Below are 25,706 nucleotides of genomic sequence, written 5' to 3' on the forward strand. Positions count from 1 at the left end.
GCCTTTGCTTCCTCCCCTGAGGCCTGCGTGGGGCAGTGTCTGACTTGGGATGAAGAGTCTGGAGGCCCGCTGTGACTGCACAGCTAAAGCACGTCCTCCAGGTTCATGGCTCTCAAGTACTAAGAACCAACGTAGCCGCAGTGCTGGCGAAGAAACCTTAGATTGCTCTATGATGGCAAGAAGCCAAATGGGAACACAGGTTGAGACTGCATTTAACAAGGGCTATTTTTATCTGCACCATAACCATCATGAAAACACCATCAAAACCACAAACCCGTGTGCTCTGACTAAAATGGATATTTTAATCACAACGATCACACAATGAAAACTAGCTGCAATTTAGACTCCCCATCATTGCTCTTAGTCATCAATCACCCAGGTGCTGTTGAGATAGAGACAAAAGTGAGCTTCATTTAAAATTTTTTAATGTTTGCTTTAACTACAAATTTAGAAACGTTCTACAATTGCTCAGAAAATATTTTTTAGAAATTTAAGTAACAAGGCTCTAAGTAAAATAGCGATTAAAGATGCATTCTTGTGTAAGAAAATGACCAAAATGTTGATCGAAAACTAGAAATTAATCTTCTGATATAGTGCTACAAGTTTGTTTAATTCATAAAAAGGATTTCTCTAGGATTCCTTCAAATACAAAAACATCCATATATGGTTAGTGTTTCAATGCCAGTCATTCACTTATGCCTAGGGGTAGAAAAACTGCAGTGGGTTTAGCGGAGCTTGGAGATGATTATGAACACTTGCCAAGGTGAAATCAATTAGAAAGGAGGTCAAATATCTGAAAGTATATGTTCGGTTACTAGGCAATAAGATTTCATTTCTAAAGTAGAATTTAAATGCAGCTTTTCAAGAAATTTAAGAAATTAATAAGTATCTTAAAAATAGAAATCTAGGACCAAAGAAACATAAAATTTTTGTCTCCTTGGTCAGCACAGTTAATTATGGCTTTTACTTAGTGCACATAAGTCAAATAAACAGCTCAGAAGTTGAAAATAAGAATCATTCATATTGGACATGCTAAACCCAAGGAAAAAAAGATAGTAGAACTAAACTTGATCAAGTCAGTCGCCATGCTGTTATTTGAAGGGCATGGAATTGAGGTAGAAAATCCTATGTTCGTTTTTGGAGAAAGATTCATATTGAAGTATTATGGAAATTTCTTCTGCGAGGGCGGCTCCAGGACTGGCCTCGTGGTGAGAGTGCTCAGTAAAGATCTCTTCCGCTGTTTCTCCACCTCAAGTTCGGTGCTCATCTCTGCCAGCCTCCAATTAGTCCTGGGGAAGATGGAAAACACCAGTTTTGTTCACGATTCCCTAAAGGATTTGCACTTTGTAAGCTGCCGCACAGTAAATGGAATTCCCGTCACACCGTGTGAGCACTGGAAGCAGAGAGCAGACCTGCTGTAAACAGTGACAGCTCTGACCTTGTTCTAAAGAAGCTCACGTGTGTCTGGGCTCCTCAGGTAACAAGTCACAGCTGGGGGAGGAGAGAAAGGGCGTCAGAGAGAACGGGAGGTGGGCTCACAGTGACGCCTGCCGCCTCTGGGACACGCCTGCCCCCAGGAAACAGTTCAGGGATGAAGAAACACACCTCCCACAAGGCCACTTTCAAGCATTTGCTTTCACCCCCCTTGTATAAATGTTTCACTCATGACCTCGGAAAAATTAAGCACTTGGCTCTGAGGAATCACCTAGAGCCACAATCTCGAGGTAGGATGAGAAAGTCAGTGGGTGAGACTGAAAAGGGCTAAAACGGCCCCAGGAACAATTGCAAGCATCCCCTGCTTTTCCAAAGTTCATTTTATGTTACTTCACTTCTACGAGGGCCCTACATAGGCACCTGTTTTTCATTTAAAAAAAAGAAAAAAAAAGTCTGAAGAGGATTTTTGGTTTCATTTAAAAAGGCAAAAAGCTGAAACGGCGTTCAGTGCATGTTTTTACAGCGAGAGGCATCGCGCTCCACAAACAGGGAGAGCGGCCCCACTGAGCTCCTTCCCCGGAAGCCACACCCCACATCCCAGCATCACGTCCCACAGCCCTGAACCCTCTCTGGGAGCACCCGTGCTTCCCTTGTGTGCGCTTATTTTGGGCATCGACTAGCAGAACGTGCCCTGGGTCCCTGCTCCTTTGCTGTATGCTCTCTGGGCTTATGAAAGGCGTCCTAGGAGTGCTCTGCTTTCAGAGGGCGGTGCAGGTGGGATCTGCCCCTTCCAGCCTCCACACCCTCCCTCAGTCAGGCCACCATGCCAGCGTCAGCCCCTCTGTGAACTACCCCACCTTTCACCCCTGTGTGAACGTGGCCCGACTTCACAAGCATGCTTTTACACAGTGTAGGAAAACGCACCAGGACGTAGTGTCACTCATCTGTCTTAGGGTGCCCCCTTAGCAGGGACTGTCTAGTTAGCTTTCACTGCCTACTAATCTCAAGAACCTGGCTCTATAAAAACTAGGCTTCAGAGACAAATTAATGGACTACATTTATTTTGTGATTCTGTGTTTTGACTTACTTGTCTAGCTTCTTTTCCAATGACTTCCTAACTTTTAGTTCTTCGAGGTAGAGTTTCTTATATTTTTCCATATCTGCTTCATAAGTTTCCATCTTGAAGAGTTCAGATTCCAACTCTTTAATTCTGAGTTCCATCTGACTTCTTAAGGAAGCAATATGCTCCTCTTGTGCCTGCTCTAAGTTTTCTTGAGATGCTGCTTGTATCTAAGTCAAATTTTAAAAGATATATTTCTTTTGTTAATGATTATAACGTGAATAATTATATTTGTTCCCTTTAGTTTTGAGTCAGTAATTCAGAGAGCAATTTTAAATGTGAAAAAAAGAAAAGTGAAACTTTAAAATAATCATGGTCAATGTGAAATGAATTAAATCTGAATTATAAAATTAAAGCGGAATCAATGTTATAGTAGTATTTATGTAACCTGATAATTCAAATAATAAGAGGATCAACTTAAAATTTTAAAAACTGAACAAGACAACTTGAGAATAATTCAAGAGGATGGTACCCATTCTAAACCACAGTACTTTGTTTCCTTCTCATGGTCTTGTTTTATACCAGCTGGTCTTATAAGTAAAAGGATCCTCTAGTCAGAATCATTCTGAAAGATCAATTGAGTGATAACTGTGATGGAAATTGAAATATTTCTCTCTTCAGAGACAGACAAGTGCCGCTTTCCTTCCAGAAATCTACCAAACAAACTGCTCTAAGGGAAGCAGAGGAAACACATAAGCTGTATACATCCACTGTAATTTACAATGAGGTGAATTCAAGGATATGACAGATCAACAAATTAACCTGTAAAACCGTGTTGACTTCTTTTAATTTCTCTACTAGCTCCTGTCTCGCTCGCTCTTCAATCTCCTGCTTATACTGCTCTACTTGACTGTGTTCCGTCATATTCATTTCTATGTGACTTTTGAGGTTCACTATTTTTTGCTCCAGCTTCTTGTTATTCTTCTCTAGTTCTTCACATTTCTTTTGCATTCCTGTCATGAATAATAACTCCTCTCGAAGAACCTGAATTTTTGCATTCATGTGCAGACATTGTGAACATACAGTTTCCAGCTCTGCTGGACGATCATCAATCTGCAAGAATAAAACAAATGACATTTGGTAATGAGGGAAGTGGACTGAACACAGCCTAACACAAACCAAGGATCAAATAAATATGATGGTATCTGTATTGATGAATGTAGGACAAGGAATTACTCAGAGAATCAAGAAAGAAGTTTAAACCACCAAGAGTCACAAAATATAGTCTTCACTGTCATCATCTTTGTCACACAAAATTTGCACTTGATTTTACACTCTTTTTTTGTTCTATAATAGTACTTTTCTATCATTCCTCCATGGAATGACTGCAAGTCACCCCTTAGTAGAACGTCTCTTACTCCTTCCCCCCCAACATGTCCCATGGCTTTTAAAGAAGTTTGAGGTATACTGTATTGAGTTATCTGAGGCTGAGTTAATAAATGCCTCCCAAAAGAAGATTGTGAAAATAAGGCTGTAATTAATAAATCTTCTAAGTATGGATTTTAATCCAATAAGCCTTTTTCTGAACTAGAAATAGTTTTTGCTAATTTGAATTGCATTCCAAAGAGAAATGATTTGCAAGGCTAAAGATATCCCGTCTCCTAAGAGTTTAGTGAGATGATCCATACATTTTTCTGAACAAGAGAAAAATGCCTCTTTCTTGTAATCCTTTGTTACTTTCCACAGAATAAGAGACTATACCAAAGAAAACACACAAAAAATATTTGCTGGAATTTCAGTGACACAGAGTTGGAAAGAACTTTCATTTAGACAGAATGATTACTTGGTAAGTCGAGGTGAGTGGAGCCGGTGGTTTTCAAACATGTCTACAAATTCTTTGACAAGTTTCTTGTGAAATTCCCTCTCCTTAAATATGTGCTGGCCTCAGTAACTGATTCTAGTGGACAGAGTCTGGGGGAACTGCTATGTGATATCTCAAGCTAAATAGCTTCTGACTGGCTCCGTGGGGAAGCCCACTCTTAGCATCAGTCACCACGCTTTGAAGAAGCCCAGGCTACATACTGAGCACATGTCAGTGTCCCGACTGACCGCCCCCACCTAATGACCCATCCAAAAGCCAGCTCCAGCTGCCGGACGTGTGCATGAACAGGTCTTCAGATGACTCTGGTCCCCACCTTCACGACATCCCAGCTGATGAAGACTGGAGAAGAAATGAGCTGGGCTCACTCACTGAGCCTTGCTCCAACACAGACTTGTGAACACAGGAAATGCTGTTTTGAGCCACTAGGCTTTGGGTGATCTCTAATACAATTTGTTAACAATAAATAACTGGCACAGATACGGATATTAAAAATGGGGTTCAGTGCAGTTCACTCAGTCACGCCTGACTCTTTGTGACCCCATGGACTGCATCACACCAGGATTCCCTGTCCATCATCAACTCCTGGAGCTTCCTCAAACTCATGTCCATTGAGTCAGTGACGCCCAAAAATGAGGTATTGCCATTAAAAAAGAACTAAAACATGTGAGAATGCTTTTGAACCTGGATGTAGGTGGGACCCGAATGGATACAGAGAAAGAAATGGAAACCCAAAGGGCTTCATGAGTTTGTAAACAGAAGCCTGATGGCCCTTGAAGAGGCTGCCAGTGACAGCTTCTAGGCAAGAGAAGAAAATGACACTGAAACATGGGGGAACGGAGACTCTTGCTATGAACCAGCTGAAAGTAAAATCAGTGAGAAGGATAAGCTATGAGGCAAAAAAAAGGACTATTAAATACAAAGGAACCAGGACTCACTGGGTTCAATATCTGTATCCCCTTTACAGCATCTCCACCTGTCCAATTGTCACATGACGCAAAAAGACAGAAATGGCTTCTTGGCTAAGGTCAAATCTAGGGTGCTATCAAGGAAAACATGGTCTAAACGTAAAACCTGTAGACTGTAAAACCCTACATTCAGTTCAGTTCAGTTCAGATGCTCAGTCGTGTCCAACTCTTTGTGACCCCATGAACCGTAGTATGCCAGGCCTCCCTGTCCATCACCAACTCCCGGAGTCCACCCAAACATGTCCATCGAATCTGTGATGCCATCTAACCATTTCATCCTCTGTCTTCCCCTTCGCCTCCTGCCCCCAATCCCTCCCAGCATCAGGGTCTTTTCAAATGAGTCAACTCTTCACATGAGGTGGCCAAAGTATTGGAGCTTCAGCTTCAGCATCAGTCCTTCCAATGAACACCCAGGACTGATCTCCTTTAAGATGGACTGGTTGGATCTCCTTGCAGTCCAAGGGACTCGCAAGAGTCTTCTCCAACACCACGGTTCAAAAGCATCAATTCTTCAGTGCTCAGCTTTCTTTATAGTCCAGCTCTCACATCCATACAAGACCACTGGAAAAACCATAGCCTTGACTAGACGGACCTTTGTTGGCAAAGTAATGTCTCTGCTTTTTAATATGCTATCTAGGTTGGTCGTACTTTCCTTCCAAGGAGTAAGCGTCTTTTAATTTCATTGCTGCAGTCACTATCTACAGTGATTTTGGAGCCCAGAAAAATAAAGTCAACCACAGTTTCCCCATCTATTTTCCATGAAGTGATGAGACCAGATGCCATGATCTCAATATTCTGAATGTTGACCCTGGAAAGACTTAAGGTGGTGCCTCAGATTCCTTTAAGGATCTTAAGAGCCTAAGAATTTTAAAGGCATCATCCTGCAAAGCTTCATAGGAAGCCCAAGGTATGATGCTTCTCTCAAAAAAGATTTTTGAGGATAGCTTTTCCAATGGCATGAACCCCAATCGAATTCACAGGACACCGAAAGCTTTAAAGAGAACCTTGGCAGCAAAAACACCACTTGCTTGCTTGCTTGACCTAACAGAGACCAAGTGTCAGTCGCCCAGTCATGTCTGACACTTTGTGGCCCTGTGGACTATGGGAGAAGGGATAGGCTACCCACTCCAGTATTCTTGGGCTTCCCTTGTGGCTCAGCTGGTAAAGAATCCGCCTGCAATGTGGGCGACCTGGATTCAACCCCCGCGCTGGGAAGATCCCCTGAAGAAGGGAAAGGCTATCCACTCCAGTATTCTGGCCTGGAGAATTCCAACGACTGTATAGTCCATGGGGTCTCAAAGAGTCAGACACAACTGAGCACTTTCACTCTCACTTTCTTCAGGGGATCTTCCCAACCCAGGGATCGAACCTGGGTCTCCTGCATTTCAGGCAGATTCTTTACTGTCTGAGACATCTGGGAAGTCCAACCGAGACCAAGATATACAAAATGAGAAAAGGCCTTGGGATTTTCTCAGAAGTTTGATAAAGAGGAACCTGGCTTAGGAAACATGACTCGGCTACAGATAGAGGTCATTTCCTTTGAAAAGGACAGTACAGAACTCAGAGTGTGGGCACAGAAATAAAAAAAAAAGTATTATTTCTCATGGGTTCATGAGTGATATGCATTTATAGCCAACACAGTTTATAAAGCTGATGCCAGTCAGGACAGACTTCAAAATGAATGACTTTCCTTCAAACAGCTTAAAATAATTGTTCATCATTTTGTTATCTTTCTGGAATTTAAACTGCCAATATTTATTTGTTAAAAATAGGGTATTTTACACATAAAATCAACCATCTGCTGATGTCCATGTGCAGAGTCATCTCTTGTGTTGTTGGAAGAGGGCGTTTGCTATGACCAGTGCATTCTCTTGACAAAACTCTTGCTCTGCTTCATCTTGTACTCCAAGGCCAAACTTGCCTGTCACTCCAGGTATCTCTTGACTTCCGACTTTTGCATTCCAGTCCCCTATGATGAAAAGGACATCTTTTTTTGGTGTTAATTCTAGAAGGTCTTGTAGGTCATCATAGAACCACTCAACTTCAGCTTCTTCAGCATTAGTGGCTGGGGCATTGACTTGGATTACCGTGATGGTGAATGGTTTGCCTTGGAAACAGAGATCATTCTGTCATTTTTGAGACTGCACCTTAGTACTGCATGTCAGACTCTTTTGTTGACTATGATGGCTACTCCCTTTCTTCTAAGGGATTCTTGCCCACAGTAGTAGATATAATGGTCATCTGAGTTAAATTCACCCATTCCAGTCCATTTTGGTTCACTGATTCCTGAAATGTCAATGTTCACTCTTGCCATTTCCTGTTTGACCACTTCCAATTTACCCTGATTCATAGATGTAACATTCTAGGTTCCTACGCAGTACTGTTCTTTACAGCTTCAGACTCTACTTCCATCACCAGTCATATCCACAACTGGGTGTTGTTTTCGTCTTGGCTCCATCTCTTCATTCTTTCTGGAGTTATTTCTCCACTGATCTCCAGTAGCATATTGGGTACCTATCAACCCAGGGAGTTCATCTTTCAGCGTCCTATCTTTTTGCCTTTTCATACTGTTCATGGGGTTCTCAAGGCAAGAATACTGAAGTGGTTTGCCATCCTCTTCTCCAGCAGACCACGTTGTGTCAGAACGCTCCAGCATGACCCTTCCATCTTGGGTGGCCCGACATGGCATGGCTTGTAGTTTCATTGAGTTAGACAAGGTTGTGATCCATGTGATCAGTTTGCTTAGTTTTCTGTGATTGTGGTTTTCATTCTGTCTGCCCTCTGAGGGATAAGGATAGAGGCTTATGGAAGCTTCCTGATGGGAGAGACTGACTGTGGGGTCTTCTTCTGATGGGCAGGGCCATACTCAGTAAATCTTTCACCCAAGTTTTTGTTGATGAGTGGGCCTGTGTTCTCTCCCTGTTGTTTGGCCTGAGGTCAAACTATGGTAGGGGTAATGGCGGTAATGGCCACCTCTTTCAAAAGGACTTGTTCACGCACTGCTGTATTCAGTGCCCCTGACCCCCAGCAGGCCACTGTCGACCCACCCCTCCGCAGGAGACACCTGGACACCCACAGGCAAGTCTGGCTCAGTCTCTCGTGGGGACACTGCTGCTTTCTCCTGGCTCCCAGTGCACACAAGGTTTTGTCTGTGCCCTCCAAGAGTCTGCACTGGTCATAGCAAAACATCTTCTTCCAACAACACAAGAGATGACTCTACACATGGACATCACCAAGTGGGCAATACCAAAGTCTGACTGATTATATTCGTTGCAGCCAAAGATGGACAAGCTCTATACAATCAGCAAAACAAAACAAAAAAAGACCGAGAGCTGACTGTGGCTCAGATCATGAACTCCTTATTGCCAAATTCAGACTTAAATTGAACAAAGTACAGAAAATCACTAGACCGTTCAGGTATGACCTAAATCAAATTCCTTATGATTATATAGTGGGAGTGACAAACAGATTCAAGGGATTAGATCTGATAGACAGTGCCTGAAGAACTGTGGATGGAGGTTGGTGACACTGTACAGGAGGCAGTGATGAAGACCATCCCCAAGAAAAAGACATGCAACAAGGCAAAATGGTTGTGTGAGGAGGCCTTACAAATAGCTGAGAAAAAAAGAGAAGCTAAAGGCAGAGGAGAAAAGAAAAGATACAATCATCTGAATGCAGAGTTCCAAACAATAGCAAGGAGAGATAAGAAAGCCTTCCTCAGCGATCAATGCAAAGAAATAGAGAGAAACAATAGAATGCGAAAGACTAGAGATCTATTCAAGAAAATTAGCGATACCAAGGGAACATTTCATGCAAAGATGGGCACATAAAGGACAGAAATGGTATGGACCTAACGGAAGCAGAAGATATTAAGAAGGGGTGGCAAGAATACACAGAAGAACTAAACAAAAACGATCTTCATGACTCAGATAACCAGTATGGTGTGATCCCTCACCTAGAGCCAGACATCCTGGATTGCAAAGTCAAGTGAGCCTTAGGAAGCATCACTACAATTAAAGCTAGTGGAGGTGATGGAATTCCAGTTGGGTTATTTCAAATCCTAAAAGATGATGTTTTGAAAGTGGTGCACTCAATATGCAAGCAAATCTGGAAAATTCAGCCATGGCCACAGGACTGGAAAGGTCAGTTTTCATTCCAATCCCAAAGAAAGGCAATGCCAAAGAATGGTCAAACAATTGCACAACTGCACTCATCTCACATGCTAGCAAAGTAATGCTCAAAATTCTCCCAGTGAGCCTTCAACAGTACGTTAAATGAGAACGTCCAGATGTACAAGTTGGATTTAGAAAAGGCAGAGGAACTAGAGGTCAAATTGCCAACATCCATCTGTTGGATCATAGAAAAAGCAAGAGAATTACAGAAAAACATCTACTTCTGATTTATTGACTACACCAAAGCCTTTGACTGTGTGGATCATAACAAACTGTGGAAAATTCTTCAAGAGATGGGAATGCCAGACCACCTTACCTGCTTCCTCAGAAACCTGTCTGTAGCTCAAGAAGCAACAGTTAGAATCGAACAGGGAACAATGAACTGGTTCCAAATTGGGAAAAGAGTATATCAAGGCTGTATATTGTCACCTGCTTATTTGACTTCTATGCAGAATACATCATGCGAAATGCCAGGCTGGAGGAAGTAAAAGCTGGAATCAAGACATCTGGAAGTAATATAAATAACCTCAGATATGCAGACGACACCACCCTTATGGCAGAAAGTGAAGAGGAACTGAAGAGCTTCTTGATGAAAGGCAAAGAGGAAAGTGAAAAATCTGGTTTAAAACTCAGCATTCAAAAAACAAAGATCATGGCATCTAGTCCCATGACTTCATGGCATATAGATGGGGAAACAATGGAAACAGTGACAGATTTTATTTTCCTGGGCTCCAAAATCAATGCAGATGGTGACTGCAGTCATGAAATTAAAAGACCCTCACTCCTTGGAAGAAAAGCTATGATCAACCTAGACAGCATATTAAAAAGCAGAGACACTACTTTGCCGACAAAGGTCTATCTAGTCAAAGCTATGGTTTTTCCAGTAGTCATGGATGCATGTGAAAGTTGGACCATCAAGACAGCTGAGCACCGAAGAATTCATTCTTTTGAGCTGTGGTGTTGGAGAAGACTCTTGAGAGGTCCTTGGACTGCAAGGAGATCAAACCAGTCAATCATAAAGGAAATCAGTCCTGAATATTCATTGGAAGGACTGATGCTGAAGCTGTAGCTCCAATGCGAAGAACTGACTCATTGGGAAAGACCCTGACGCTGAGAGTGATTGAAGGCAGGAGGAGAAGGGGACGACAGAGGATGAGATGGTTGGATGGCATCACCAACTCGATGTACATGAGTTTGAGCAAGCTCTGGGAGTTGGTGATGGACAGGGAAGCCTGGTGTGCTGCAGTCCATGGGGTCGCAGAGTCGGACACAACTGAGCGACTGAACTGAAACATCAAATACTACATGCTGATGAAATTTTTTTTAAGTGTGGCTATTACATTTTACTTTCTAAAGATGCTCTAAAATAATTTTCATCAGTGGTTCAAGATATTCCAGGATAAATATCATCTTACTAAAGTAATCTTTGAAAAATTCCCATGCACACCCCAGCTCTTTTAAAAAAAAAAAAAAATCCAACAAAGGAAAAATACATTCTTTCAGAAACACTGTTCTATACAGATGTAGTATTCACCTGGTGAAGAGAATAAACTACAATGTTAAAAATGATTCATTCTCAAAAATCTCACAGAAGGGTTAGGATTACAAGAGAAACAGAATTCTCAATCAAATCATTACTCAAATTTCTAGACTCGAACAGATGTTTGTGTACCAATGTTCAAGGCAGCATTATTAACAATAGCCAGAAAGTGGAAAAACCCCGATTTCATTGACAGGGGAATGAACAAACAAAATATTTTCTATATAAAATATGGCTTTTGGACTGGACTGTCACACACTTTTAAATTAAAATCTTACTACAAAAATCATTAATTTTATGAATTCAGTTCATTTCTTCTGTAAAGAGTAATTACACTCATCTCACACGCCAGTCAAGTAATGCTCAAAATTCTCCAAGCAAGGCTTCAGCAATACGTGAACCATGAACTTCCAGATGTTCAAGCTGGTTTTAGAAAAGGCAGAGGAACCAGAGATCAAATTGCCAACATCCGCTGGATCATCGAAAAAGCAAGAGAGTTCCAGAAAAACATCTATTTCTGCCTTATTGACAATGTCAAAGCCTTTGATTGTATGGATCACAATAAACTGGAAAATTCTGAAAGAGATGGAAATACCAGACCACCTGACCTGCCTCTTGAGAAACCTATACGCAGGTCAGCAAGCAACAGTTAGAACTGGACATGGAACAACAGACTGGTTCCAAATAGGAAAATGAGTACATCAAGGCTGTATATTGTCACCCTGCTTGTTTAACTTATATGCAGAGTATATCATGAGAAACGCTGGGCTGGAAGAAGCACAAGCTGGACTCCAAGATTGCCAGGAGAAATATCAATAACCTCAGATATGCAGATGACACCACCCTTCTTACAGAAAGTGAAGAGGAACTAAAAAGCCTCTTGATGAAAGTCAAAGAGGAGAGTGCAAAAGTTGGCTTAAAGCTCAACATTCAGAAAACTAAGATCGTGGCATCTGGTCCCATCACCTCATGGGAAATAGATGGGGAGACAGTGGAAACAGTGTCAGACTTTATTTTTTTGGGTTTCAAAATCACTGCAGATGCTGATTGCAGCCATGACATTAAAAGACACTTACTCCTTGGAAGGAAAGTTATGACCAACCTAGATAGCATATTAAAAAGCAGAGACATTACATTGCCAACAAGGGTCCATCTAGTCAAGGCTATGGCTTTTCCAGTGGTCATGTATGGATGTGAGAGTTGGACTGTGAAGAAAGCTGAGTGCCGAAAAATTGATGCTTTCGAACGGTGGTGTTGGAGAAGACTCGAGAGTCCCTTGGACTGCAAGGAGGTCCGACCAGTCCATTGTAAAGGGGATCAGTCCTGGGTGTTCATTGGAAGGACTGATGCTGAAGCTGAAACTCCAATACTTCGGTCACCTCATGCGAAGTGTTGCCTCACTGGAAAAGACCCCGATGCTGGGAGGGATTGGGGGCAGGAGGAGAAGGGGATGACAGAAGATAAGATGGCTGGATGGCATTACCGACTCGATGGGCATGAGTTTGAGCAAACTCCAGGAGTTGGTGATGGACAGGGAGGCCTGGAGTGCTGCAGTTCATGGGGTCGCAAAGAGTCGGACACAACTGAGCGACTGAACTGATGCTATTAGTAGCAAGCAGTATCAGTAAAATACCATAAACCTTTTAATCAATGACACTTTTCACATTGTCCAAAATATTCTTATATATTACTATTAAAAAAATTAAAATTCTTCCTCAGTATGACAGAAATTAAGAGGTTGACTTACCAATCTTATACTTAAGAGGTTTTTCTGAAGCTGTTCAATTTCGCCCGCTTGCTTTTTGACTGTAGTTTGTGACTTGGCATTTTCAATTTCAAGCCTAAAATGAAGATTTTAAAACAATGATTCTCACACATAGGGTTTCTTGTTTAAAGATGTTTTTCAATGTGGACCGTTTTCAAAGTCTTTATTGATTTACTGCAATATTGCTTCTGTTTTATGCTTTGGTTTTTTGGCTGTGAGGCACGTGGGATCTTAGTTCCCCAACCAGGGATCAAACCACACCCTCTGCCTTGGAAGGCATAGTTTTAACCACTGGACTGTCACGGCAGTCCTTCACACACAGATTTTTAAAATACCACACTGTTTCTGAACAAACATCTGCAGGTTCAATTTGTAGGTTTTTAGAATTTTGAAAAGTAAATGATTTGGCAACTGTACTGTTTTTCTAGTTGTGTTTTGTGGCTAATTGGCTTCCTTGGTGGCTCAGACAGTAAAGAATCTGCCAACAATGCGGGAGACCCAGGTTCGATGCCCGAGTCAGGAAGAGCCCCTGGACAAGGAAACGGCAACCCACTCCAGGATTCTTGCCTGGAGAATTCCATGGACAGAAGAGCCTGGTGGGCTATGGTCCATGGAGTCATCAGGAGTTGGACATGACTCAGTGACTAACACTTTCACTTTTCACTTGTGGATAATGTGCAAAATATGGAAATAACGGGGGAAAATATGCATCTCAAAACAGCTCAAAGCTGAAATGTTACCCAGCTTCACAATGATGTTTTAATTATCATTACTGATCTAATTCTCATATTATACTGCTTATCTGCTTTATACTTAAGTTGTTTTCTGTGCTGCTTTAAATCATACTTTTGGATGTGATCCTGTGTTTTTTCAGCATATCTCCCGGCCTCTGTATGTTGATCCTGTGTTTCTTGAGACTGAAAAGAGAAAAAGGAAAAAAACAACTGTTTAATTACTAATAACCTAACAGACAAAGGATTAATCTCAAAAATATACAAGCAACTCCTGCAGCCCAATTCCAGAAAAATAAATGACCCAATCAAAAAATGGGACAAAGAACTAAACAGACATTTCTCCAAACAGATGGCTAACAAACACATGAAAAGATGCTCAACATCACTCATTATCAGAGAAATGCAAATCTAAACCACAATGAGGTACCACTACACGCCAGTCAGAATGGCTGCTATCCAAAACTCTACAAGCAATAAATGCTAGAGAGGGTGTGGAGAAAAGGGAACCCTCTTACACTGTTGGTGGGAATGCAAACTAGTACAGCCGCTATGGAAAACAGTGTGGAGATTTCTTAAAAAACTGGAAATAGAACTGCCATATGACCCAGCAATCCCACTTCTGGGCATACACACTGAGGAAATCAGATCTGAAAGAGACACGTGCACCCCAATGTTCATCGCAGCACTGTTTATAATAGCCAGGACATGGAAGCAACCTAGATGCCCACCAGCAGATGAATGGATAAGGAAGCTGTGGTACATATACACCATGGAATATTACTCAGCCGTTAAAAAGAATTCATTTGAATCAGTCCTAATGAGATGGATGAAACTGGAGCCCCTTATACAGAGTGAAGTAAGCCAGAAAGATAAAGAACATTACAGCATACTAACACATATATATGGAATTTAGAAAGATGGTAACGATAACCCAATATGCAAAACAGAAACAGAGACACAGAAATACAGAACAGACTTTTGAACTCTGTGGGAGAAGGTGAGGGTGGGATGTTTCAAAAGAACAGCATGTATACTATCTATGGTGAAACAGATCATCAGCCCAGGTGGGATGCATGAGACAAGTGCTCGGGCCTGGTGCACTGGGAAGACCCAGAGGAATCGGGTGGAGAGGGAGGTGGGAGGGGGGATCGGGATGGGGAATACGTGGAAATCTATGGCTGATTCATATCAATGTATGACAAAACCCACTGAAATGTGAAGTAATTAGCCTCCAACTAATAAAAAAAAATTAAAAAAAAATCAAATAAAATAAAAATAAAGCTAAAAAAAAAAACAAAAAAAAAACAATTTGATACTTCAGGCAGACGGCATGCCGACGGAAGTGGTCTTCTACACAAGTCACCCTGAAATCCCTCTCCATACCATGCAAGGGGCAGTAAGAGGGAGCACGAGGCCCAGAACACGTGTCCAGTACCTCAAAACCGTTCACTGACTCCACTAACCAGCTAGTACTCTAGTACTTTTCTCCACTTACAGTAATTTGTAACTTACTTCTTCTCTGTACTACTCAGTGGACAATGACCAGAGGTTAATATGCACATAGCACCTCCTGGACAGAGTGGTGCAGAACTTACATGACCGTCAGAGGAAGAGTGAAGTCACTGCCATGGAAATATTACCCTACTGCTAAATCAAAGTTGTGAGTCAATTCATTCCCACAGCTGTTAATGTCTAGCAAGCACTCCGGTGAGACAATTCAGGTTACAAGGTACGGATATCAGAGAGGCTATTCCCAGAACTTTACAGTTGGTGAAAGGCTAGAAATCTATAAATCCCACTTCTGCCTACATAATGGAGGAAGGCAAATTTACACTTTTCTCCCAGAGTCAGGGAGAAAAATGAGCATTTAATTGAACAATTCTCCTCTATTAGACTAAGCGCTGTCAATTTTACACTGAGTTGCTTAAAATACATTTTAATAAAAGTTTTATTATACAAACATCTTCAAGAAGAAATAACTGGCATGGGATGAAGTACTTAGTTGTTGCCTAACAATTGTTAAGCTGAACTGTTTTCCATTTATGCAAGACAAGTGCTGTGCATATCAACAAATGTTCCCTGTTAGACCAAGATTCTCCCTCATGAAAAAAATTACAACAATGCAAAATTAAGGGCCAGATTGTTCTTCACAGACTACATGACAGGGCTGAAGAGAAAAGGCTCAATGAGAGCTGGACAGTCAGGAAAGCTCCATGGAGGAGGAGGGACTGGGCACCAGGTCTGAATAAATGGAGGACTACCCAAGAGGAAAAGAAACTGTGAAGACAGAAAGGACAATCTAAGCAAAGGTCAAGGAAAGGTGAAATCAGCCAGTGAACTCTGAGGATAAAATCCAACCGCAGGAAAATAAAAACATGTCCATCCAGAAATGCGTAAACCAATGTTCACAGCAGCATTATTAATAGTCGCAAAGTGGAAACAACTCAAATCTCCATCAACTTATGAATGGATAAATATAGCCACGTACTGTTTATTGTTTGACAGTCAACAGCAATGGAAGAACTGATACATGTTATAACATGCTATAGCTATAACATGTGCTATAACATGGATGAACCACAAAATGACATCAAATGAGAAAAGCTCATCCCAAAGGAGCATACTGCATGATTCCATTTATATAAAATACCCAGAACAGGCATGTCTACAGAGACAGATATTAGACTGGGGGTTGCCTGGCTCTGAGGGAGATGGGGGGGTCATAGGAGGTAGCTAAGGGATGCAGGGTTTCTTTTGGGGTTGTAGAAATGCTCTAAAATTGACTGTGGTCACAGGTGACACCTCTCTAGACTAAGAGATACTGAACTACACACTTGGAATGGGTGAATTATATGATACGTGAATTATATCTCAATAGCTTTTTAAAAATCCAAAGGCACCATCTAGATAATCTTCTTCATTCTCTATTTTTGATGAGGGTATTATACTCCATCTGAGTACCCCATGCTTTTACAATGTATCGAAAATGAAGAGAAGGCAGTGCCTAACTTCAACTGGTTTGTATAATACACTTTCTGCACAAGTTATTCTGAAATGCACAAAATAAATATATACAGAACTGCATAGCCATTCAGAAAAGTGGAGATGAGAAATGATCATTTTCTGGAACCTTCCATTAAACATTATCCTCTGATTTTCTCTGGCTTGACTCATCATGGTAATACAGGGATCACGAAATAAAATATTGTTCAATCGAAAAAAAAGTCTCTCCACAGATATATAGAACAGACTTTTGGACTCTATGGGAGAAGGCGAGGGTGGGATGATCTGAGAGAACAGCATCGAAACATGTACATTATCAAGTGTGAAACAGATCGCCAGTCCAGGTTGGATGTATGAGACAAGTGCTCGGGGCTGATGCACTGGGAAGACCCAGAGGGATGGGATGGGGAGGGAGGTGGGAGGGGGGTTCAGGATGGGGAACACATGTAAATCCATGGCTGATTCATGTCAATGTATGGCAAAAACCAGTACAATATTGTAAAGTAATTAGCCTCCAACTAATAAAAATTAAAAAAAAAAAGAAATAACTCCGAAAGAAAAAAGAAAAATAAGTCTCTCAAGTTGTGTGAAGAATGATGCACAATTCTCCACTTTCCTAAGGGTATATAATATACGAAAACAATATATATAATGCAAATGGCAGAATGAAAGTCAGAGTTTAAGAAATGAGTGCACTTAAAGATTAAAAAATTTATAGTAAATTACTAGTAATGAAAATAAAAAAGAAAGCTGTCCATCAAAAAGAGCGTCCTAAAACACTTTATCCTATGTATTCACTGCTGACACATTCAATTTCACACATACCTGACTTGTGAGTTGATATAAGTTCTTTAAATCCCGTGCCTCAACTTCTAACTTGGCATGATAACGTGACATGACCTCCAGGGACAGCTCCGACGCAGACTGCTTTTTGAGGCTATCAGCCAGTTCTTGCCGAAGTTGTCTCACAACTGCCTAATAAGATGCTCTGTCACTGAGTTTATCAAATCACTTTACTATGACGTTGTGTTAGTAGTACATAACGCCAACATATGGACTTTGAAAACTATCACCACACACAGCAACTCACCTTCTCTCCCTCCTCCCTGAATGTGGTTGCAGACCCAGAAGGGCCCCCCACCGGCCTTCCTGATATTAAGTTCCTCAGACGAAGGAGGCAGCCCCACTGTCCACGCCCTGCCCCTCCCGATAAATCTGCAGAGCTCCACCACCTCACGTCCAGAATGAAACAGGTGTGTAGGTGGGACAAGCAGTGGAAAATTCCACCCTGTGGACACATTTTTCCTCTTTCTTTATTAGAGGCTTCGATTAACATCAGAGATCTTCACATATTCAATTCAGTGCTCAGATCTTTCCAACAGATTCCTATCCCAGCAGTAAAATGAGGCCATTCCCTTGGGGCTTATCTGTCTGATACCTGGTGGTGTGTCTATGTTAATCCCAGACTATGATAATCTCCCCCTGCCCCCCGCCTCTGCCCGTGGCTGACCACCAGGCGCCCCTGCGGAGCACGGGGGCTCTGCTCAGTGCCCTGCAGTCACCTGCCTGGGAGAGGACCTGGGAGAGAACGGATACGTGTGTGACTGCACCACCACGCTGGGCACCCGAAACTGACGCAGAAGTATAAACCAACTACACTCCAACACAGAAGAAAAATACAATCTGCAAATGAGGTTGCTCCCATGGCCCTCAGGGAGCCTCGACAGCCTGGCCTCCACCTGCCTCTGGGCCGCGGCCCCTACAGCCCGCCCCCTGACTCCCTCCATTCCTGCTGCTCTCAAGTCCTGCCACGCTTCATTTTTAGTGGACACGCTTGTATCTAAATGGTAGTAACTGATGCTGAAAATGAGAATTATGAGTAAACTGTTTGTAAACATATTCTAAGTAAATAGCATAAATGGCAGTGGGAAGATTAAAACAAGAAGAGCTTGGTTAAAGCTCACCACCTGAGTCCCACATTATGATTTAATGACAAGTATATTTAAATGGCTTGTCAATGAATTCTCAATTTAATGACAACTCTATTTTATAGAGTTGAGAGGTCATAAGAATAAATGATTCAAGTCTGAAATGCTTTCCAAGCTAATTCAAATTTACATGAATAAAACCAAAGTTACACCAACAAATATGACAGAAAGGTATGACAAGCTACTGAAGCCAAAGTACTACATATAAGTGATAGCATCTGGGAAACACGGAATTGACTGTCAAGGTAATCCATGTAACTGAAGCTTAATTTCAAAATATTCAGTTTAGGTTTGAGCATTTCTTTTATCTGCTTCATCATGATACTGACATGTGGTTACATAGAGATTAAAATTATTTTCTGAATAGTAAAAGAGTAAATTACTAATACCTGTCTATATTAAAAATTTAGAATTTAATCTCTTAACATTTCATAAGCGACACGATGTCTCTACTCAAAGTGAAGCATCTCTCGGGTCTAGTTTTTATTTGCTGGATACAAGGTGTGCTTTTTAGTCTGTTTTACAGACTACAGATTCATAGCCTGTGTATTTTTTATATTCAGCTAGATTCAACATTTAGCCAGAATTAAGAATCACTTTGAATTTTCTTTCAGGAAGTCTGAGAATTATTTCTCCTTCTGGATACTTACTTGTCTTTCTGCTTTCTCATTTTCATACTGACACATTCTCTCTTCTAAATGATTCAATTTGTTGATTAAATCCTTGCTTCTTTCCTCCAGCATCAGACCCTGTTTCTCATGTTCAGCATGAAGATTTTTCACGATCTGCTGAAACTGGTCTTGGATGCTAATGACTGTCTTCTCTTTACTGTCGGCTCTATTTTGTGCATTATCCAGCTGCTGTCGGAGCAACATGTTTTCACTCTGGAGTTGGGATAACCTCTCCTCTAAGGATTCCTGCTTTCCAAGGTATTCCTTCACTTTGCCTCGTTCGTTCTGATACATGTGTCCAATATCCTGCTTTTGACACTCTGCTTGGCGTAAGTCTCTCTGGACACGTTCTAACATCAAAGTCTTTTCTCTGAGATCATCTCTCGTCTGATGCAGCTTGATTTTTAGCTTATTGAATTTATTTTCCACTTTAGAAAGTTGCTGGGAAAGCATCTCATTGTCACTTTTCAGCTTAGCCATATCAAACTTCACTGGGTCCTGCAAGTGTAACCTCTTGTCTTTTGCTTTCTGGGAGGCAAGTGACAGGTGTCTTTGTGATATCTGACCTTGATCATGATTGTGTATGGCAGCAGCCAGTCTAGAGTGGTAGGATTCCACTTCTGTTTCTAGTCTTTCTTTGCTTCGCTTTGCGTTCTCCAGCTCAGGGTTTAGCATTCTATTTTCAGCTACCGGAACGTTAAGCTGGCCAGTATGCTGGAATACGGTCTCTGTCAATGTTTCCTTGTTCAATTTTATTGCCTTCTGAGGATAATCATTCTCTCCTTTTACAATTTCAGTATCCTCAAAACATTTCTTTTCTTTCTCCTGGTTCTGATTTTTCACTGTGTCTATTTCTAAGCTTGGCATGGCAATTTCATCCTGCATGTGGCTTTTGCGCAACAGACCTTTTGCTTTTCTACCACTATCAGAAACCTAAGTGAGACAAAAGAGACTTTTAGTTAGTACTCAATAAAATGACATTTCACCATTTCCTCTGAAATGAAAGACTAACCTGTATGTTTAGACAATGAAAAGACTGCACCAAGTGGATCTCCAAATGGAAAAAATAAGGTTCGATACAAACCTCAGACCTTATACAAGCAGAAATTCCCAAAGGTTCAAAAATTTAATTGAAGACAATGAATCCATGAAAGGAAAAAGAAACCCCAAGGAACTTCACAAGAAGCTCAGAACTGGAAAGGGTTTCTCTGAATTACAACAAACCCAGAAAGCTTAAAATAAAAGATTTATAGATCTAACTACACTTAAAAATTGCATCTGATGTGGTATATTTATATAGTGGAAAACTACAAAGCCATAAAAAAGAATGAAATAATGCTATTTGCAGTAACAAAGATGGACCTAGGCATGATCACACTAAGCGACGTAAGTCAGACAAAGACAAGTCATACTGCTTATATGTGGAATCTAAAATGAACTTATTCACAAAACAGAGAGAGACCCACCGACATAGGAAACAAGCTTACTCACCATACGGGAAAGGGGGTAGGGGAAGGGATAAATTAGGAGGTTGGGTTTAACAGATACCATTATATACAGACAAGTGTATATAAAATAACCAGTAAGGATCTACTGTACAACATAAGGAACTACATTTAATATTCTACAAGAAGAATCTGGCAAGGAATATATGTGTGTGTGTGTGTGTGTGTGTGTGTTAGTCAGTCATGTCCAACTCTTTACGACCCCACAGACTGTAGCCCGCCAGGCTCCCCTGTCCATGGGATTCTCCAGGCAAGAATACTGGAGTGGGTTGCCATTTCCTCCTCCAGGGGATCTTCCCGACCCAAGGACTGAACCCAGGTCTCCTGCATTGCAGGTGGATTCTTTACAGTCTGAGCCAGCAGGGAAGCCCCATGTACATAATATACACACACATATACATATATGTCTGAATCACTGTGCTGTGTACCTGAAACTGACGCAACATTGTAAATCAACTACAATTCCATAACACCACCACTCGCTACCTTTAAAACACTGCATCTGATAGCTCCTACGCAGCTACTTCAAGTAAGAGCCTTAGCTCTGTAACGTATTTAAATAGATGAAATTTCATGCAAAAATTGTTTTCTTGAGAATATGCTACCTTTCTAACATTTTAATAGGCAATTGCAAGGCTTATACCTATTGACAACTGTACTAAGCACTTCTACAAACATCAATTAACTCATTAGCGATAATGATTCTGGAAAGGAAGAAGTTAAAACTATGGAAGTAAGCTGCAGGCTTTTCACCAGGTCTTCTGCCTCTACTAGGCCTCTTACATCAAACCACAGTCACTTCTCTAGTACAAACATATCAACACAAACTAATCCTCCTATTTCATTCATGGTACATACACTAATGGTAAATAAGGTAAAATTCAGAGAGCTCTTCTCAGAGAATCATGAGATTGTTTTCTGCTGTTTTCATTATCTCTTTATACTGTTTAAAATAGTAAGATGGGGGAATACAATGAGAAACATAATCATCACTAGATGTATACTATGGCATATCTATCACTGTTTTCGAAAGTTCCTTGTACTGAAGGAGGACACTGCACAGAACAGAGGGTTCGTTTTCTCAGAAGTACAAGAATGACTTCCAAAGTATGGTCTCTGAACTGCCTGTACTTTCCCTCCTTACCTTCAGTGGAAGTGATAAATTAACCTAATGATCAAGGAAGGGAAATCACTACTAAATACCAGAACAGCTACTGTTAGTAGCAAGTTTTTTTTTTACTTTTTTTTCATTGGTGGGAGGGGACTTTTATAAGTTTATTCCAAAGAAACAATTTTTTAAAGTGTACAAAAGTATTTTTACAACTGATGTCGCAGTTTTTACAAACTGAAAAACTGTAAACGATGTGAAAAGGCCGTTGACAGGGCACTGGTTACAGAAACGAGAGTGGAGCCGGGGCGGACTCTGACTGAGACACCGGAGGTGACGCGGCCGAGGAGGGACGCACACGCTCCCCGCAGAGCACAAGGACATGTGCGCAGCGCAGTCGACGGGGGAGCACACGCGGTCTGCCTGGCCTAAACCGCAGTCAGGGTGCCTGCTCCTTCGAGACAGTCGCCGGAACTTTGAGATTAATTCCTATGGAAAATATTAAACGCCTCTCCTTGGATGAGGCCATGGTGTGTCCCTACCTGACTGCTGTAGACAAATGGATTTGAATTACAAATAGCACTTTCCCAAGCTCTTCCCAAGAGCTTTTCGTTGTGGGAGATCTGCTGCTAGGACCTCGGGGATGGGACCCGGTCTGTGTTTGAGAGGGACATTGGGTGGGGACTGAATTCCTCTGCTCTGAGATGCCACTCGAGAACTCTGCAGAAGGAAGGACAATCAACTTCAAGAGTGTCTGGTATCTACCAACTGCTGGAAAAATCCACGGGGAACATTCCTGCACCTCTAGAGGACGCCAGTTAAACCCAGCTGTCCTTGAGGACTCTACTGTGAGGGAGAACCCAGCTGGGAAAGCTGGAGCCAGCTCTGAGCTGTTCATGGGGCAGGTGGACTGAGGGCTGACGGGCACAGAGGGAGGGGGTCCACGACCCTCAGCCACCTGCCAGATGGCAAGGGGGAATTTTTAGAGTAAAGCATGTCGCCATCCTCGGAAGCACTTTCAGATGACTGAGTTAAGTCATCAAGGTCATTCACGTAATTAATTTGGTCTTTGACCTACACATAAATAATACTGTTTCACAATGTCCTTAAAATATGTATAAAATATACCAAGTGTACAAAGGTGATAAATATCTTAATCAAAGCAAAAGCAGAGGCTTCTTAAAAGAACAGGTTTTTATCAACAGGATAACTTTATCAACAGAGTTTCTAAATTATGTTTTCAAAGTAAATGTCCCTTCAACAAAGGAAGATTTTCTATGTTGCCACTATTCCTTTTACAAACTATTTTTTAGAGGATAATATATTTTTAAGTTAATTTTTTTTTTTTTTTTACTTTACCTTCTTCTTTTCATATGCTGTTTTCCTTGCAGGCCTAAAAAAAAAAAAAAATGATTCTTTTCAGGCTAAAATTTAATAACTCAAAAATATAAACAATACCTAAATGTTTTTTTATATAACATCTTTGCATTCATAAGTAATTTATAGAAAAGTAATTTATAGAAAGGATGAAACAATAAAAAAGAGTAGCATTAAAGGACAAAGAAAATATATCTGTAATATTAATAAAACATTAAATTTAGATTAAAGGAAAAGGAAAAACCTAACATTACTTGCGTTATGTGATAGAAGCAGTTTACCAGGGTTTTTTGCAGTTGTCATTTTTAATGAGAACTAACTTTTATGGCAATAAAACCTATCTCGGAAGTATTCCCTAAGTCCTTATAAGAAAGAAACCCATTTTTTATCACCATGATATTAGGTTTTTGAGGGCTTATTATGCAACGGCTATGCATATTATGCATTTTAATCCTCACGATCATTCTGGGAGAGAGGTAATATATTAGACCCTTTAGACAGGAAGAGATGGAGCAAAGAAAGGCTGAGGAATGTGCCCAGGACCACACAGCAGTTCACCAAGAGCCCAGAATTCAAACCCTGGGAATCTGGCCTGAACTCTACTGTTCCAAAATATGCTGAGAACGTGATATTGAAAAGTCTTTTTAAGTAACATGATACCAAATGAATCTATATTATTATTTCATGTCTAGCTATAACTACAAATGATAATTCTGAATCTTAAAAACATATTTCTAACAAACAAAAAGGCTAGATGTAGGCAATATTGGAAATCTACTTTCAATAAAGATTTGTTTTTTGTAAAGAACTTCACCAATACACATTCATTCAACCATTCTGCTGTTTCTTTATGCATCTGACATACACTTGCTGAGCACATAATATGTGTCAACGACACTTTTAGTACAGGAAGCATGGTTTTTGTCATTTAGATCCTTATCATCCAAAGTAATAAACTGTAAAAGATTGTGAATTGTTTCTATTGAAAATAAACAAAATCCTCCCCTTCTCCCTGGAAGCTATAAACAACTATGAAGTTAATATGATGTGATGTTTCAGAGTACCTTACAAAATCATAGCTACCCACGATGATACTATCAACTAGAATCAACAAGGAATGATTAAATCCTATTCAGTATAACCTAAGCATTTGTAAATTCATGATTATATCATTTTTTTAAATGTATGTATGATAGAATTAACTTAAGTAATCATCTATATATTCATTTACCTAAGAATATTACACTTCAGAGCCAATGAACGAGCCCTTACCAAAAGCTATATATGAACAGGAGTACATTTGTACATAATAATCATGTACAATAATAATAATGTACAATTAATTTATCATAACAGTTTAAAGATAATGTCATACAATCAATAAGCTTTCTAATATTGGAAATGCAAATAAGACTACACTCAATAGACACTTCCTCCTCTGGTTCTTTTCCAAAAGCATACACACTCTACAAGCTCCCCTCTCAACGTGAAACAAGAAACTCCTTTCAACTCCACATTCCTCTTCAGTTACCATCCAGGTCTCCATTTCTGGCCCAGGAAATATTCCCTATGGAGTTGTTTATGTGTGTTCACTGCAGTCCAGCTTCCAAGTGGACTCTACTGAAACAACTTCCGGCCAAAGGCACGGGTCCTCTCCTTCACCTTTCCGCCGTGTTCACCCAGTAGAGTTGAGGATTCTCTTCTCTTGGCCGGTATGCTATATTATGCTGCTCTATTTCCAGAAGAAGTATTCAGTGCTAATATTTCTTCCCCTAGAAATAAAGAATCTGTCCATGTTACCTGCTGTCATCTTGATCCACCTTCCTTAAAATGCTGTCATCGTTCACGTGCAGCAGACCATCAGTCAGTGAATTGGTCTTTTCAAATACTGGTGCAATCACACATTCTTCTGGTGTCCATTTGTCATTGTTCTTTCTCTCTATTTCCTTCCTGGGCATGCCAGGTTCACTACTTGAAAAAATCCACAAAAAAGCCAATGTTTTCAAATAATTCGACTAATAAAGAATAAAAAAACAATTCTTGTAAAATTCCAACTCTTACCCATCTTAAGTCATTGATTAATTCACAAAACAGTTATGAAGTACCAACCATATGCAAGAAAACAAATTCTTCCTTCAAACACAGATACACAATTATGATACAATATGATATGGAAGAGTTGACATATGAAAGTGATAAGTGAAATAAGGAAGCTTTATGGAAGAAGTGAAGAGAGGAGGTCAAAAGGAAGAGAAAACCGAGAAATCGTTCTACTGGGAGATTAGAATGTCAGTACACAGATCAGGCACACGGCATCTGGGTTGTTTCCTAGGAACCTGGAAGGAAAAGTACAAAACACATGAAAGAAAGTAGAGAGATGCACCTGGAGAGACATTGGGAAGAACCTCAAGGGCTACACTGAAAACCTCAAGTCCACTGGCTAAGCACTGTGATACTTAGACATGGGAGTCATGATTAGATTTACACTATATATAATTCTTT

General features: G+C 40.7%; 3 protein-coding genes across 14 annotated transcripts in view; 1 reads left to right on the forward strand and 2 right to left on the reverse strand.

The window, feature by feature from the left end:
- LOC122447860 (ankyrin repeat domain-containing protein 26-like) overlaps window positions 1–25,706 on the reverse strand; it is a 578,892-nt gene that overhangs the window by 367,995 nt on the left and 185,191 nt on the right. The gene's annotated exons all lie outside the window — the stretch shown is intronic.
- The window catches only part of LOC122447862 (ankyrin repeat domain-containing protein 26-like), a 378,001-nt gene that overhangs the window by 268,852 nt on the left and 83,443 nt on the right, over window positions 1–25,706 (forward strand). The gene's annotated exons all lie outside the window — the stretch shown is intronic.
- LOC122447859 (ankyrin repeat domain-containing protein 26-like) lies at window positions 395–25,356 on the reverse strand. The gene is made up of 9 exons (XM_043478566.1): window positions 25,005–25,356; window positions 23,187–23,220; window positions 19,194–20,147; window positions 17,381–17,530; window positions 13,665–13,735; window positions 12,801–12,894; window positions 3,317–3,607; window positions 2,522–2,724; window positions 395–1,289 (listed from the first exon to the last, which is right to left on the reverse strand). The coding sequence occupies exons 1-9, from the start codon at window positions 25,160–25,162 to the stop codon at window positions 1,163–1,165; spliced, it is 2,082 nt and encodes a 693-aa protein (XP_043334501.1). The 5' UTR covers window positions 25,163–25,356; the 3' UTR covers window positions 395–1,162.

The sequence above is a fragment of the Cervus canadensis genome, chromosome 10, assembly GCF_019320065.1.
Source record: "Cervus canadensis isolate Bull #8, Minnesota chromosome 10, ASM1932006v1, whole genome shotgun sequence".
NCBI classification, from domain to species: Eukaryota; Metazoa; Chordata; class Mammalia; order Artiodactyla; family Cervidae; genus Cervus; species Cervus canadensis.

Coding starts and splice junctions, on each gene's coding strand:
- LOC122447859 (XM_043478566.1), bottom strand. CDS start 25,162: ATGCCCAGGAAGGAAATAGAGAGAAAGAACAATGACAAATGGACACCA. Junction 20,148..23,186: donor CAGCATATGAAAAGAAGAAG/GTAAAGTAAAAA, acceptor TGTCTCACTTAG/GTTTCTGATAGTGGTAGAAA. Junction 12,895..13,664: donor ACACAGGATCACATCCAAAA/GTATGATTTAAA, acceptor TCTTCATTTTAG/GCTTGAAATTGAAAATGCCA.